The sequence below is a fragment of the Dunckerocampus dactyliophorus genome, chromosome 9 (genome assembly GCF_027744805.1).
Source record: "Dunckerocampus dactyliophorus isolate RoL2022-P2 chromosome 9, RoL_Ddac_1.1, whole genome shotgun sequence".
NCBI classification, from domain to species: Eukaryota; Metazoa; Chordata; class Actinopteri; order Syngnathiformes; family Syngnathidae; genus Dunckerocampus; species Dunckerocampus dactyliophorus.
In genome coordinates this window covers 13,709,607-13,723,796 of record NC_072827.1, presented here as the reverse complement: position 1 = coordinate 13,723,796, position 14,190 = coordinate 13,709,607, and the positions used below count along the sequence as shown (strand labels likewise).

At 45.8% G+C, this 14,190-nt stretch overlaps 1 protein-coding gene across 13 annotated transcripts in view; it reads right to left on the bottom strand.

Moving 5' to 3' along the window:
- The window catches only part of LOC129187209 (alsin-like), a 32,150-nt gene extending 18,365 nt beyond the window's left edge, over positions 1–13,785 (bottom strand). For 4 of the 13 annotated variants that reach the window (XM_054786102.1, XM_054786109.1, XM_054786111.1 and 1 more), the window contains exons 1-19: positions 13,279–13,785; positions 12,969–13,180; positions 12,711–12,898; positions 11,451–11,675; positions 10,434–10,624; positions 9,053–9,085; positions 8,776–8,967; positions 8,570–8,676; positions 8,275–8,477; positions 8,103–8,175; positions 7,880–8,034; positions 7,429–7,588; positions 6,993–7,089; positions 6,760–6,837; positions 5,701–5,928; positions 5,239–5,410; positions 972–1,167; positions 748–813; positions 489–648 (exon numbers count right to left, since the gene is read on the bottom strand). In XM_054786102.1, the coding sequence (XP_054642077.1) occupies positions 489–648; positions 748–813; positions 972–1,167; positions 5,239–5,410; positions 5,701–5,928; positions 6,760–6,837; positions 6,993–7,089; positions 7,429–7,588; positions 7,880–8,034; positions 8,103–8,175; positions 8,275–8,477; positions 8,570–8,676; positions 8,776–8,967; positions 9,053–9,085; positions 10,434–10,624; positions 11,451–11,675; positions 12,711–12,898; positions 12,969–13,015 (2,571 nt within the window). In that variant the 5' untranslated portion in view covers positions 13,016–13,180; positions 13,279–13,785. Of the gene's footprint in view, positions 1–488; positions 649–747; positions 814–971; positions 1,168–5,238; positions 5,411–5,700; positions 5,929–6,759; positions 6,838–6,992; positions 7,090–7,428; positions 7,589–7,879; positions 8,035–8,102; positions 8,176–8,274; positions 8,478–8,569; positions 8,677–8,775; positions 8,968–9,052; positions 9,086–10,433; positions 10,625–11,450; positions 11,676–12,710; positions 12,899–12,968; positions 13,213–13,278 lie in introns of all 13 variants that reach the window. The other 9 variants (XM_054786113.1, XM_054786115.1, XM_054786105.1 and 6 more) reach the window with 8 other exon arrangements.
- Between the last annotated feature and the right edge of the window lie 405 nt (positions 13,786–14,190).

Here is a 14,190-nt window from a genome sequence, read left to right as displayed (position 1 = left end):
GCACATTTACCATTCAGCATTTTTGGTCAAAGTATGTATTGTCAGTGTTTTTTTCCCCTGAAAATTGGCTTTTTTTAAACTCAGAAAACATGTCTCATTCCCCCAAAGTCGATAATAATGTATAAACATGTGATAACACAGGTAAAATGTCCACCATACATGTTTTTGTGTTAAGATATCCCACTTTGTTTGATAGTCCATGAACGCACCATAGAGACGCAAAAGTGAGACTTCTCCATAACTTCTCATGTTAACCAATTACGACTCCGATTCCATCTGTTCATCGATCATCCATCCATCCATTTTCTATGCCGCTTGTCCTCATTAGGCTTACATCATCATTCATTAGTGGTGAGGTGGTACATTCTATACTTTAAAATGCGTTTAGTAAGTGTGTGAATCCTGTATCAAAAATAGACCTTTACTCATTTACTCGTGGATTTGTTATGAACAGAAAAGAACAGACGGATGGAGAGTTTCAGGCTCACCACGTGGTAGCAGGCTTCCAGTTTAAGCAGAACTTGGCTGTACTGGTGGAGCTGCTGCAGAGGCCAGTACAACAAGGAATCCAGATCAACACCACCACTGGCTGATGGGTCAGATTCAGAAAGCTGTGAAAGTTTGGTCTGCTTGGAACCTAAACACTCACTGAACAGTGAGAGAGGGACTGTCAGCATATTTCATGAAATTTTGATGCTCTGATGCTCATGTTTCCTCATGTGTAGTGAGGTAGTAAATGAAGCTTACAGGGAGAGCTTATGGAGCAACGGAAGTCCACCCATGACCTGGAAGTCACCTACGGCCGCGCAATATCTGGTTAGAGAGGGAGAATTTAAATATAAGTCCACAATGTCAACATCTCCTGACGAGAGTATTTATCATGTGTGTTATATTGGACAGGTTATTCTACAAGGACCAGTGTGGTGAGTCAACACCACACTTGTCATTTAATGCCTGAAAGTGGACCGTACGCAGAGTAGATGTCCAGGAAGAGCTGAGTGTGGCTAAGCAGGTGAAGAGAAGTGACATCATGGTATTGCACCTCATGCACAAAACGGCTGAGCAATGTTGAGTGTTGACCAATCAGGGTGCTCAGACGATTAAAAGTCCCACAGAGCGAAAGGAAGAGGCGGGAGCACGTCTCACCAAGGCAGGGACGTACACTCTCTGTGGGGAAACATACAATGTTCAGAACTAGCGAGCATCACAACAGCATCACTTCAATGTCTCATGAGCTGAAGTTTGTTTTTTTTTGTCCTGTTCAGCTATTAGGGCAGACGGTGTTGATCTTAATGCCCTTACGAGCTCAACAGATTTGCTCTGCCAGGGAAAAGTGACACTTCCTCTGTTATACAGGATTTGTTTAACTTTGATATTTTGTGGTTATGCAAATTTGGAGCAGCCAGACCGGAGCAAGAGGAGATAGAGAAGAAGAGAAAAGAAAACAGAGGGGGGAGTGCGGGGATAAGAGGGTGACAAAAAAGAGAGAGACAAGGACGACAGCAACAACAATTGTGACAACAATAACAAAACAACAGAAACAAACAGGGCTACATCAGCATATGGTTGTGACGGCTATGGCGGAAAGGACAAAATAATATCAACAACCACAATGATAATACTGCATTGAAACAGTCATACAGTACATATTAGTAGTAATAGTGGTAATGAAATTATTAACTATGACAGAGATCAGAATGACAATAATGTAGTGCACACAATTGTAAAAACTATAATCACATTGCCGACATCACCGTCACTGTAATAAAACCAATAACATAATAACACCCTGGTTAACTCAGTGAGTTATGTGGGGAAGTACGTATGTACTGTGAGTGTGCATATGTACGTGTGTACAGGTATCTCTGTATGCGTGCATGTTTTCATGTATATATACAAGTGCGCAAATGTGTGAACGTGTAATTGTTACTGAGAATGCATGTAAGGAGAGGGACTGCCTCCCACCACCCAGCAAGCTCCGCCCCACACAGCCAGGCCAAGCCCCCACCACTAGAAAGCCACCGGGCCCACAGGGGCGGGCAGCACAAAGACCAGCCCACCAAGAGCCAGCCCACAGAGCCCTCCCCCCCGGGAAGACCAGCAAGGGGCCACAGAGAGGCAGTCCCAACCAGAAACAGGGCGCCGGCAGGCCGGAGGACAGCCAATCCCGTAGACCAGCAAGAAATCACACTCCACAAAGGCAGACGGGCACGGGGGGCCACATACCAGCAGGCCCAAAGATGCCCCCACAACAGGAAAGCAGAAAGCGCCAGCCCCCCACACCACCCCACACCCCGTGGCCCCGAGCCGCCCGGCGCCACCTCACGCCTGACCCCCGACACAGGACCGCCCCGCACAGGGATGCCCACCACCCACCTGACGGAGGCCTGGGCAGCAGAGATGTCACACCCAGCACCAGCCCCCAAGGAGCAAACCCCTGTGTATCCCCATAAATAAAAAAAATTATAAATAGGATTAAAAACTAACTAAATAAATAAATAAAAGCACGCACACACACACACACACACACATGCATGCACGTACGCACACACACCGTGGTTGACTGCCCGAAACTCGTAAGCCTTGCAGTAAGACAACCCCCGCTGGGGACCCAGGGCACAGCGGAGTAGGGGACCCTGGGGACCTAGACCCACAACCCAGATCCCGAGCAGCGGAGAATGCAGACCACAAGGAGCAAGAAAAACCCCAGGCCCCCCATTCCCAGTGGCAGGACGTTACCAGCAAGGCAAAGAGAAGAGCAGGCGAGGAGGAAAGCCAGCAAATGAGCAAACGGGCAGGCAAACGGGCGAGCAGCAAGGCAACCCACCACACAGCGCCAGCCAACACCAGCTGGGCAGCAAATCCCCAGAGAGGGTGTGCCGTGCCCCAAGCCACAGGGAGGCCGAGCGCCAGAGCCGAGAAGGCGAGACCAGCAGCAGACCAGCCCCTAGACCCCACCAGCCACCGGAAGCCAGAACACCCACGCACCGGCGCACCACCCCCGACAAACCCTCAGGGACAGACCCGGTGGAGGCAAAGATGCAGACAGCCGTCCAGCAAAGCACAAAGACCGACGGCGACAGAGCACCCGGCAGAGCATCACACCTCCGGCCCCAGGGTGCATGGTCCCCACATTCCGGCCGTCACCCAGGCCCACTGTCCCCACGAGCAGGACCAAGCCTCACCCCATCTGACAGCCCGGCCCTGCAGCAGCCACCACGGTGGCATGCACGCCACCAGTAGGACGGGCACCGCCTCCCGGAGACTGACGAATCCCCCCCAAGAAGTGCCCATGGCCCAGGTCAGTCCAAGGGAAGCACGGCAAGCCACCCCCCCCCCCCGGTGCAAGCCTCAGCATCAACCGGCCCCAACGAGCCACCCAAGAGAAGGTCAGGCGAACCAGACACAAACACACCAAAAGCCAGGCCACCCCGTGAGAGCCACCGTGCTGCGACGGCCAGCGGACAAGTCCACAGCCACATCCCCAAACCCACCCGGCGGTCAGGCGCCATGGAATAGGCAGAAGACATCCCAATCCAGTCCGCTTCATCCGTGTATTTGATAAAATGGGACTGTGTCTATTATGCAATTAAAAATATAAATAAATAAAAGAGGACAGCTCTGAAGGGCTGGTCTCTGTGTCCCTGATGGGTGTATGTGTGTGCATGTACAGTATATGATAGGGGTGCATGTGGATGACAGCTAACGATGCAATTAAAATTGGGTGACAGCTGAATTCCGGTGGGCCTCTCACCTGCCCAGCGCCTCCAAAACCACAAAGTGTCTATAATGCAAATAAAATTGAAGGGTGACAGAATCAGAGACATGGCAGGGGCAACAGAGCCACCGCAAGTCAACTCCAATCCCCCGCCACGCCCGACCGTGGACCACCCCCCAAAATCATATATCTATGTTAACTGGTGCGGCTGAACAGAAAGGATGAGGGCCCCACATGCCCACCCCCCAGCACCGCGCAAATCAAGCGGGGGGGGACCGAGGACACATGACCGACAGACCACTCACCACAGCACAGGTTCGGGCAAGCTATGGGCCACAGTACACACCCCAGGCCCTACCCGGCCCGCCAGGACACCCAGTCTGGCCCGCTCAACCCCCCAGAGACGGTACTCACAGCACCCCCAACACCGAAGCCCCATCGGAGGCAGCGTCCACAATGCCACCCCCAAACACCACGGACCAGCCACAGCAGATCCGACCGTCACCATAACAGCAGGAACCGCGTCCACGTGACACACACACACACACAACCACGGCCGGCCAGGGAGCCACACCAGAGCGACCACAAGAGAACCGGGCCCCACATAGAGCGGAGCACAGCCACACCCACGATGCACGCAAGCCAGAAGCGGCAAGAAAGGACAGAAAAGCAAGCAGCACACGACAGGGCCCACAAGAGGAGCTATCCCCCACTGGACACCAAAGCACATACCCCTGCCAGCCATGCTCTCCGTCACGCCGCAGACCAGCCATCAACATGGGCCCCATGCCCATCCACCAACACGCCGAGGGAGATACCCCAGAGGCAGGCAGACAGCCACCAGTCAGGAAACAGAGGAGACTAGCCAGACACCAGCAAGTAGCGGGGACCGCCCGCCAGCCCCCTGCCAGACCCGCCCCCCACCAAGGCCATCTTCCGACCAACCCACCCTGCCCCAGAGTAAGCATCTGATTTCGGCCAGCGCCACACAGAGGAACACCCCGCCCACCTAGGCACCCGCACACCCATCCGCCCGCTGTTCCCACCCGCCCCACATCCACCACACCACAGCAACCCCGCCCCTGAAAGGAGAGAGGAAAGGATCTCCCCACCCCAGCACCACGCACCCCTCACTCCAAGCCCAAACTGCACATCCCAGACCCCCCCACCCACACGCACCCCGGGTATCACACCACGCAGGCCTCAAGAAGAACAGGGCCTTCCAGGCCGGCATGGACCCCAGAGCAACCGATGACGCCTAACAGCTGCCAGTCACCTGGGGAACAGCCACAAGAGCTGGACAATAGCGCGCAGTCCCCACACGTCACACATACCATACACAAATAAACAGATAAAATATAATAAAATAAGTAATAAGTAATAAGTAAAATAAAATTTAAAAATTAAAAATTAAAAACTGCCCTCCCTCAACCTACCCTCCCACCCAGGGGAGACAGCTCCGCAGAGACAGCTGGGCATAAGCTCTCGTGCCTCCACTGAGGGGAGAGATAGTCACTCACCTTTGTTGTAGAGTGGCGTGAGAAGCAGCTTCCGGACCCTGCTCAACCAGTAGTAAAACTTTCTCTCTATGCACGCCAGTTCATGGATGGTGGAGATGAAACCCATGTTGTTGCGGTTTGCCAGTAGCGCACACCTTTGGCCACCGCTGGACACACTGCTGATGTAACCCATCTATAAACACACACACACGCACACGCGCACACACATAAAAGAACAAACGAGAAGCAACTTGATTAGCATTAAGGTGGGTGAAGGTACACATCAAAACTTTGGGTACAAAAACAAATACAGAAAGTGTCCTCTGTGCTTTTTTTCTAAGCCTAATTCATAGTATTCAGTGATTTTCCAGATGTATTTCATTCCCTACAGGTGAATAAGCAAGGAAGCCAAGAATTTCAAAAATGCCTGCCAACAACCACACATTCAAGGTCAACACATTTTTGCAATTTGGGCCCACACACCTCCATGCAGAAAGGCAGCAAAGCGGGTCTGACTCTGTAATTCTCTGCCCTGTTGGGTGACCTCTGGCATGACCGCTTGCTCTGATAGGATGTCTCACTCTGCTTCAACCTTGGCTCCTGCTGCTGTCCACAGTACAATAGGACAGGCTGCTCACTGTCTCTATCAGCCAAGAGGAGGGAGTGGCTCTGGCCCGCTGACACATCCCAGGCCCGAACATTGTCAGACAACTACAAAGTCAAGAAGTAAGGAACAGTGAAAATAACATTGCAGCCATTCACTTATTAGATCGGCCCTTATTGTATCATCTAACATTCAGAAGATTCCATGCTCTAATATTTTAGGGACGACAACGGTAGACTTAGCTGTAACTTACTTTACATGGTATCCAATGAACTACTTATATATTCACCTAATAACACTAATGTTTAATGGCTTTATTACCAATATCCGATATACGCATATACCGATATTGAACAGCACTTCACTACCAACATAGACATCAACAAATGCCGAGAGAGGAAGCAACGAGAGAGCAGAGAGCTGCTGTCAATCCCCCACTCAGCTCCACCAGCACCGAAACACATTTACAGCAACATACACAAGCACAAGTCTTATTTATGTCTTAAATGGCTTATTTGCTCTTATTATGTCCACTACATTGGGTAATACAAGTGTGAAGGTGACTATAGGGGTGTTATTTCATGTCCTAATGATGTTAAAAAATTTATTTTGAAGATTGTAAACATGTTTTCTATACTCTAATTACAAAAATCCAATTTAAATTCACTTATCACGGTGGGTTCTGGAACCAATTAAATGCGATAAACGAGGGATTATTGTATATGTCATTAAATATCTCCTCATCCAGTTCATTTAGCACACAAACTGTTGTAAGCAACAGTAATTAGTAAGCAATTGAAAGATGATCAAATAAATTCAACAAATGCAGACAACCACTGCCATTGACAAACATTCACTCATACTGTACATGACTTAACATATTCTGTAAAAAACATTATTTCTAACATGCATTTGTATTACTTTCATGTTATTTCTACCTTAACATGCTGCGGGAGAGTACCAGGACTGTTGACATGACCAAGCTGTCCGCACATGTTGCTGCCCCATGAGTACACCTGCAATACACAAGCGGTAAACATGTTTGTATGTACAAAGGAGTTGTTGGTATGCGAAAAGGCTGAAGTTTGGCATGAAAAGACATTGCAACTGCAAAGGAAAAGGTTTCATGTCAAGGGGCTGCATTGGTTACACCTCTGAGTGTAATAGTTACCTGGCATTGAGCGGTGAGAGCCAGTGAATGGTGTGATCCTGCAGCAACTTTGATCACTTCCTCACCTGTCAAACTCTTAATACAAAGAGGCTGGAGTCTGGAGACACACCCACACCCACACCCACACCCACACCCACACACACACACACACACACACACACACACACACACACACAGACATGCAACACTAAAAATGTTATTTTGATGTGACATTTATGAGTTAGTTTAGTTTAGTTTTCATGAAGCTAAAAATGTAACCAAATGCATTGTACTTTTAAACCACTGCAACAATAAACATAATATTAATATTATATAATATAATTCATGTAATAGCTGGATCTTTTAAAAATATATACAATTTTCACCATGCAGTAACTCTTGTATTGTACCCCTATGCAGGTTAACCTAATGAAGTGTCCCATGAATGCACACAGACCTCGCCAGTTGATCTCCATGGCCTAGTTGTCCCTCAGAGCCCCTGCCCCAGCTCCACACCTCTGTCTCCAGGGTCGGAAAACCATCCTCTGTTACTGGAGAGTGGATCGAGCCAAGAGATGATGGCTTGCTGGCACAAAGGTGCTGTGGATATGGAGTTGCTAGAAGAAAAGCATGTGACCTAATATACTGATAAGATAACACTGAACACAACACATGGGGGAAGACATGGCTCAGGTGGTAGGGGGTTATCAATTCAGTGCATTCCTGCATACTATCTCTGCATTTTGAAAAGGCTACCACAAGCTAAAAATGTTTCCAGGTCAAATAAATAATCCACAGAGTATGTTCTAGATGTCTGAACTCCTCAACTTGGAGTCGAAGCTGGGTCCCACCACTCCACAGAGGATACTGACTGGTCAATTAGAGGACAGTAGCTGTCTTTTACATACCATGGGGGGGTGCTCCAGGAAGGGAGCATCGGCTGTTTCTGGTTTCTCCCCCCTGGTTTATGTCTGTCAGGCTGGAGCTCTTTTGTCCCTGCGTCTTCTTCGTCAGGGAAAACTCTTCCAAGCCCACTGGAGAGGAGGATCTGAGCACGTCACTGCTGTGATAAGAGAGATGGTTAATAACCAGGTACAATACTGCACGGTGATGACTTGTTCACTGTCGTACCACACTGTCACGTCACTTTTACACCTGGAGGATAGCAGGTCGTTGAAAGGAGTTAAGGAAATGCAGCTGTCATCTGGACACAAAGATGACCAACGTGAAAAACTAAACACACAATTCCGAAAAAAAAAAAAAAAAAAAAAAAAAACAAAAGAGACTCAAACTACACACCGACCTGAAGTGTGGCTGCTCAGTGAGTCTGTATCTCCAAGCCTGATGCTCTTTTGCATCTCTAATGAGTGACCCGAGAGTTTCTGAAGAAGATTCTGAAGGTCCAGCTCATTTGGTAAAGCACTTTTTTGTTTATCTGTCAAGGCTGGCAGTGTGTATGATGTAGCATGGCTGTCCGTCTCGGTTATAGGGTCAGCTTGATCATTCCTAAGAGAAAGAAGGGGAAAAAAAGAAACTCACTCACCAAAATATTTAAGGCAAAACATGCAAATGTATTAAAAACTATTGGATTACTGTACTCTTTGTTGTTCGATATGCTGTAAGAATATGGAAATAAAACAGTTGGATATCCATGGGTACTGCCAGCTGGTAGAAACCTTTGTTTAGAGCTTCTTCTGGCTGAAGTCTACGAATCCAAACAACAGAAACGTCAGCTTTTTACCCTGTAGCCTTTTGTGGTATTCATCAGCACATTCAATATCATTTCAGCTGAGCGCGTACTTACATCTGCTGGCATGCTTTCAGTGAGCTCCACCCCCAGCGGACAGTATTGAGCATCATCGACGGCAAGAGACTCTTCTTTCTTTGTCGGCAACAGGTGTGATGGGGGCCTTCGTTCCTGAGATTTATGTGTATTCGAGTTTTGTAGATGTAAACTACGAACTAGAGCCAGGCTGTGATAGGCCCCGCAAGCCACCTGTTTCAAATGGAAAAACATGATACAGGAAATATGACATTGAATTCTGATGTTGAGAGACGAAGATATCAGAAAGAGAATCTACCTGAATCACGTGCCTGCCTGCTAAATGCTCCACCTAGATCAAAGTTAAAAAAAGGTTCACATAATGTTTAAATATATTACAATCAATAAATTAAATACACATTAAAATTAGGGATGCCGATATTGGTATATAACTTAGGTATCGGATCATATCGGTATTGTTTTTTTCTGCCGATAATGATATTGGCGCGCAGTCTGGAATTACAGTAAACCCTCGCTGCTTCGCACTTCAAATTTCTCAGCTTCACTCTATCAGGGTTTTTTCATACTGTTTCGTGGTTGAAAATGGCCTATTATCATGCATATTTGAGCAAATTTTACGTATTTTTGGCTGAAAAAAATGACTTTTTAAGCACAGAAATGGCTAAATGAACTCAAATACAAATATAAGGCATTCAGAAGACGCAAAGACATTATAAAGATATGTAAGTATTCTACACTGGTCACTAGGTGTCAGTAATGTTCAGTGAGACACACAAGCACCAGACTTGATAGGCGGAACAAACGGCTTTTATTGCAGGTTTGAATTATCTCACAACAGGCAGAACAATCCCTAACACGAGCCACTGTTGCAGCCGTAACCCACGCCAAGCTAAAACTCAATTGTGAACCTCCAACGTCATTTCCTGTCCGCCCCCCCCCCCCCCCCCCCCCCAACTCAATTCCCTAGCATCGGAACACATTTACAGCACCACACACGAGCATGAGCACGCATTTATGTCTGAAATGATCTCTAAAATTTATCTTATTATATCTACTATATTGAAGAATACAAGTATAAAGGTGACTTTAGGGTTGTTATTTTGTATCTGGAGGGCTCTAATAAAGTTAAAACCCATATTAGGAAGGTCGTAAACAGGTTTTCTTTGCCCTAACTACGAAAATATTGCATTTAAATTACAAATCCTACCTTGCAGAAATTCACTATCAAGGTCGGGTCTGGAACCAATTAACTGCGAAAAGTGAGGGATTACAGTACGTCTAATCTAATATCACACCTCAGAAGAATCACTTGCAGTCACGTGCACCGTTTTGGCACTTATAACTATAACTATTACTTGTATTGCACGTTGCAGTATTTGTCTTAATTTGCACAAGCTGTTTATTTGTGAAATGTATCCAGTTGCATCACAGTAAAAGAAGCTTAATTGTTCATTACATGACATCAGTTTGAGGGAAGAGTTGCTACCAATATCGGTATTGTTAATGAAGTGTTGGACAGTATCGGATATCGGTAAGAAAGCCATTATCAAGCATCTCTACTTCAAATGTATTAAAATGAAAAATAGGTGGCATACAGTATATGAACTTCAACAACCAAAATCTTACATTATTCATATAAACTCAAATACTGAACCTAATTTTGTGTTGCATTCAGTGACCTTTTGAGGTTTCCATACAGGAAAGTTGCTTGTGACCAGGCCGAGCTGACAGCCGCTGCCCCAGGCCCACAGCTCATTCTGGGCCGACAGAGCCAGGCTGTGCTCCCGTCCGCACGCTAGGTCCATGATGCGAACCACAACAGGAGGAACCGCTTCATTGTCCACCACAGCGACAGGGTATGGTTCTGCAACTATCACAAACCAGGACTCAAACAGAAAGGTGAAATGCTATTTGAAATTGGTTTCCAATGCCCCTCATCTGTCTTGTGCTAGCTCCTTAAAGAAAAATCAGGAGGTAATGTTTTACGTTCAGGACTGTTACGTTTGTGTGCAGAACTCCTGAATTTCCATATATCTTTGTGATGGGGCGAGTTATACAATAAAGACATAACATTACATTCGGGTGGGGATCTATCTTGGCAGATGTCAACCACGTGGGCATATTCAATATCGTTTTTGGCAGGTTCTCAGTTCAAAATAGCTTTTCTGCTGCAGCTCACTTGACTCAAAGGCCGCATACGTCTTTTTTAAGTTGTCACGAACCAGCAAAGTATTACATTACAGAAACCTGCTTCAACTTGACTTACTATCAATAAACCCTTGCTCACCAACGGTACAAGTCATGTACAGTACATTCTAATTAGGTGAGAAATACATTGGACTTTTATTTTTACATCCTTTTAAAATGTCATGTGTTGGGTCTATAAGGAACACCAATGTAATAATAAGGAATTACCTGCTTTTCTACCTTTTATCGCCTGCACATTTAGAATCACAGAGAAAGTTTCCGGTTAAACACATGCCTCAGCACCGTGGTGAGGGAACATGTGAGGTAAATGAAGGAAGAACTGAGTGTTTAGAACAAGTGCCAATTACTCTGTAAGTGACGCATGAGGGGGAAAAATAAGCTGCATGATGTATGTCAGGAAGAAAAAGTTGATTATAGCACGGTAACTGCATAGGAAGTGCACCGCAAGAGGAGGAGGGAATGAATAAACAAGTGAGGTGATGACTAACCAGTAACATTTGAGTCCGTGCCACCCTCGGTCGTCCCGCACTGTCCAGCGGTGTTCTCCCCCCACATGTACACGCTGCCCTGCTCGCTCACTGCTCCGCAATGGAAACCACCAGACGCCACACGGACTACCGTCGTCCCTTGTAGGGAGAGCTCCAACATTGGAGTTGACACCGGGACACTTAGGCCCCTCCAGAGAAGCTCTCCAAAAGAGTACACCTGACCACCTGGGGGATGACAACAGCGAAAATGACTAGTTTTGAAGGTATATCCACTTGTGATAAAGAGAATAGCACAGTAGTGGTAGTCTGTAATACTGAGGGGACAGTCTGGATACCTCCTGATGCATTAGCACTGGTCTTGGTCAACAAGAAAACAATTATTTACCACAGTCTCTTGGATACTCTGGTAGGAAGTGCAAGGTTAAAGTACTTGAGTGCTAAAGTACTAGGTGCTATAGTATCAAAACCTGCCGGTGTTCTTACATGTTTTGACATACTGTATCTTACACACAGATGTGTGCAGACGTTATTGCAATTTTTAAATGTATACAGACGTATTTGTGTACGCATCAAAGCATGAACAGCCATTTGGCGGCAGAGGAACAAATGTAACAACGCCATGAAGTGGTCACACTGATGCGAAGAAGCACATCATGGCTTTGAAAGGCCAACATAGGCCTCACTCTTCCCCTCTGGATGATCAAGAATGCTATATTCAGCTTTCTTGAGGTGGACAGAAACATTACCTTTGGAATGGGACACAATACACACATTATAATAACTATTTGATTACATTTATTTTTGTTGTTTGCTACATTTTTGCATATCTGCATTCTAAGTGGTTCATAAGGGTCCACTACATGTTAGACATTTTTACACAAAACAATCTAAAGTTTCCCTACTCAAATTTTAGGGTTTTGGGTGATGATAGGCCTAAAGTGTTAATACACTATGTAAAAAAAACAAAACAAAACTGTACAGTCATACACGTGATTGCAAAAAGGAAACAAACCAAGGCGAGATAAACAGTTTTTAAGGTGAGTTATAGCTATAGGCTAAAAACTAGCCTGGACTCCAAAGGGTTAAGGCACAAAGTAGACACAGCTATCCCACAAAAGGCAACAATGTTAATAAAACAATGGTACAAGCATGTTTAATAGTTTCAAATGAATCTATCTTTGAGATCTTTTGCAGTGTATTGAACGATTCCACTTGATACACAGTATTTTTCAATAAATAAGTCCATGCAGAGTATCCTACCGTGTGCCAGCAGGAGTCCATGATGTTCTCCCAGGGCCACCTGTAAGATACACTGGGACAGATGCACTCTTTCTGGGCAAAGAGGCTCACTCGGCGCCCCTGACTGCCAAATGTGGAGAAGTCCTCGCTGAGGAGGTATGGTGGCCTGCTCTTCTGCAAGGCTACTGTTAGGTACATGTGACAAGACACTGATCACACATTCTCATGCAGTATCAAAGTTCCAAAAAAATTCCAAAAAATGCAAGTGCGTGTGTTCACCTCTGCTCTTTGTTCTCCATCACTCCAGAATCTCCATTCCAAAACATAATGAAGTCATCTTCACTGACATTTCAACCTAATCAGTTCACTCCCAGGAGGGAGTCAATGTGCAGGAGAGGACAGGAGTGAATGTTCTTTCCTTTTCTGACACCATCACGGTCAGCTGTGTGTCTCAGGTGGTCCGTGAGTTGCTTTGCACCTTTGGAAACACACTACAACAACTGTTAAAGCCATGACAACGATCCTGCAAAGAGAATAACACAAAATTACATAAATATGAAATACATTTACATAAATACTGCTAACTTACTTTACACAACAGCAATATAAGGCGTTCTCAGGGTCTCAGGGGAAAGTTGACGGGTAGCGGCATTACTGTACTGACATGTTACAACTATTACTGCCATGCATCATGTTACTGCATGTTTGTGCAAATACTGTAGGCTCACTTTGACACGCAGCTTGGAATCAAATCTCCTTAAAACGACTTCCTTAATTAGACACGGTCACCGACCAAATGAGGCTAACTGGCAGTTATATTCTCTTGTGTACTGCAGAGCAACTAAGCCTTCCATGAACTATAAAAACAATTAGCTTAATGCTACACGAGCTAAGCTACCTTCAGTCTTCGTAGTAAACAAAACTTACCAACTATCAAAGTCAACTTGGTACAAGGTAGCAGGTATTTGATAAGACGACGAGTTGAATACGTCCCTGTTCGGCTGCGGCGGTACAAGTGGTGAGTAAAGTTAATTGTGTGAATTTAAATCAGTGCAGCGCAGTGAAAAGCAGAAGTTGTCTGACAGTTCAGTGTTGTTGTTGGGAGCAACAGTCTTACTACGGAAGCCGGCTGGGATCAAACATGACCGTGGCGCGAATTGGTCGCAGTTGCATTATTCGTGCACAAAGCGTCCACGCTTGACTTTTGTTGTTTTTTGGCTGTGCACTTCACTCTGACCCATCTTATTTAGCCAGTATTGCTCAAACTTAGCTCCAATGTTAGTCTGAATGCAGTAGTGCCGTTTTAACAACCTCATATTTTAACATAATGTTAAATTACCACCTTTTAATATTATAACAATGAAACATTAGCATAACTTTAACATTCTATTTTTTTAATTCAACTATATTATATAAAATATTTATTTTTTTGTATATGCAGCAAAATTTGTATCTACTGATTTTTTCATTTATTCTACAAACAAAGTTTAACACAGCCTGC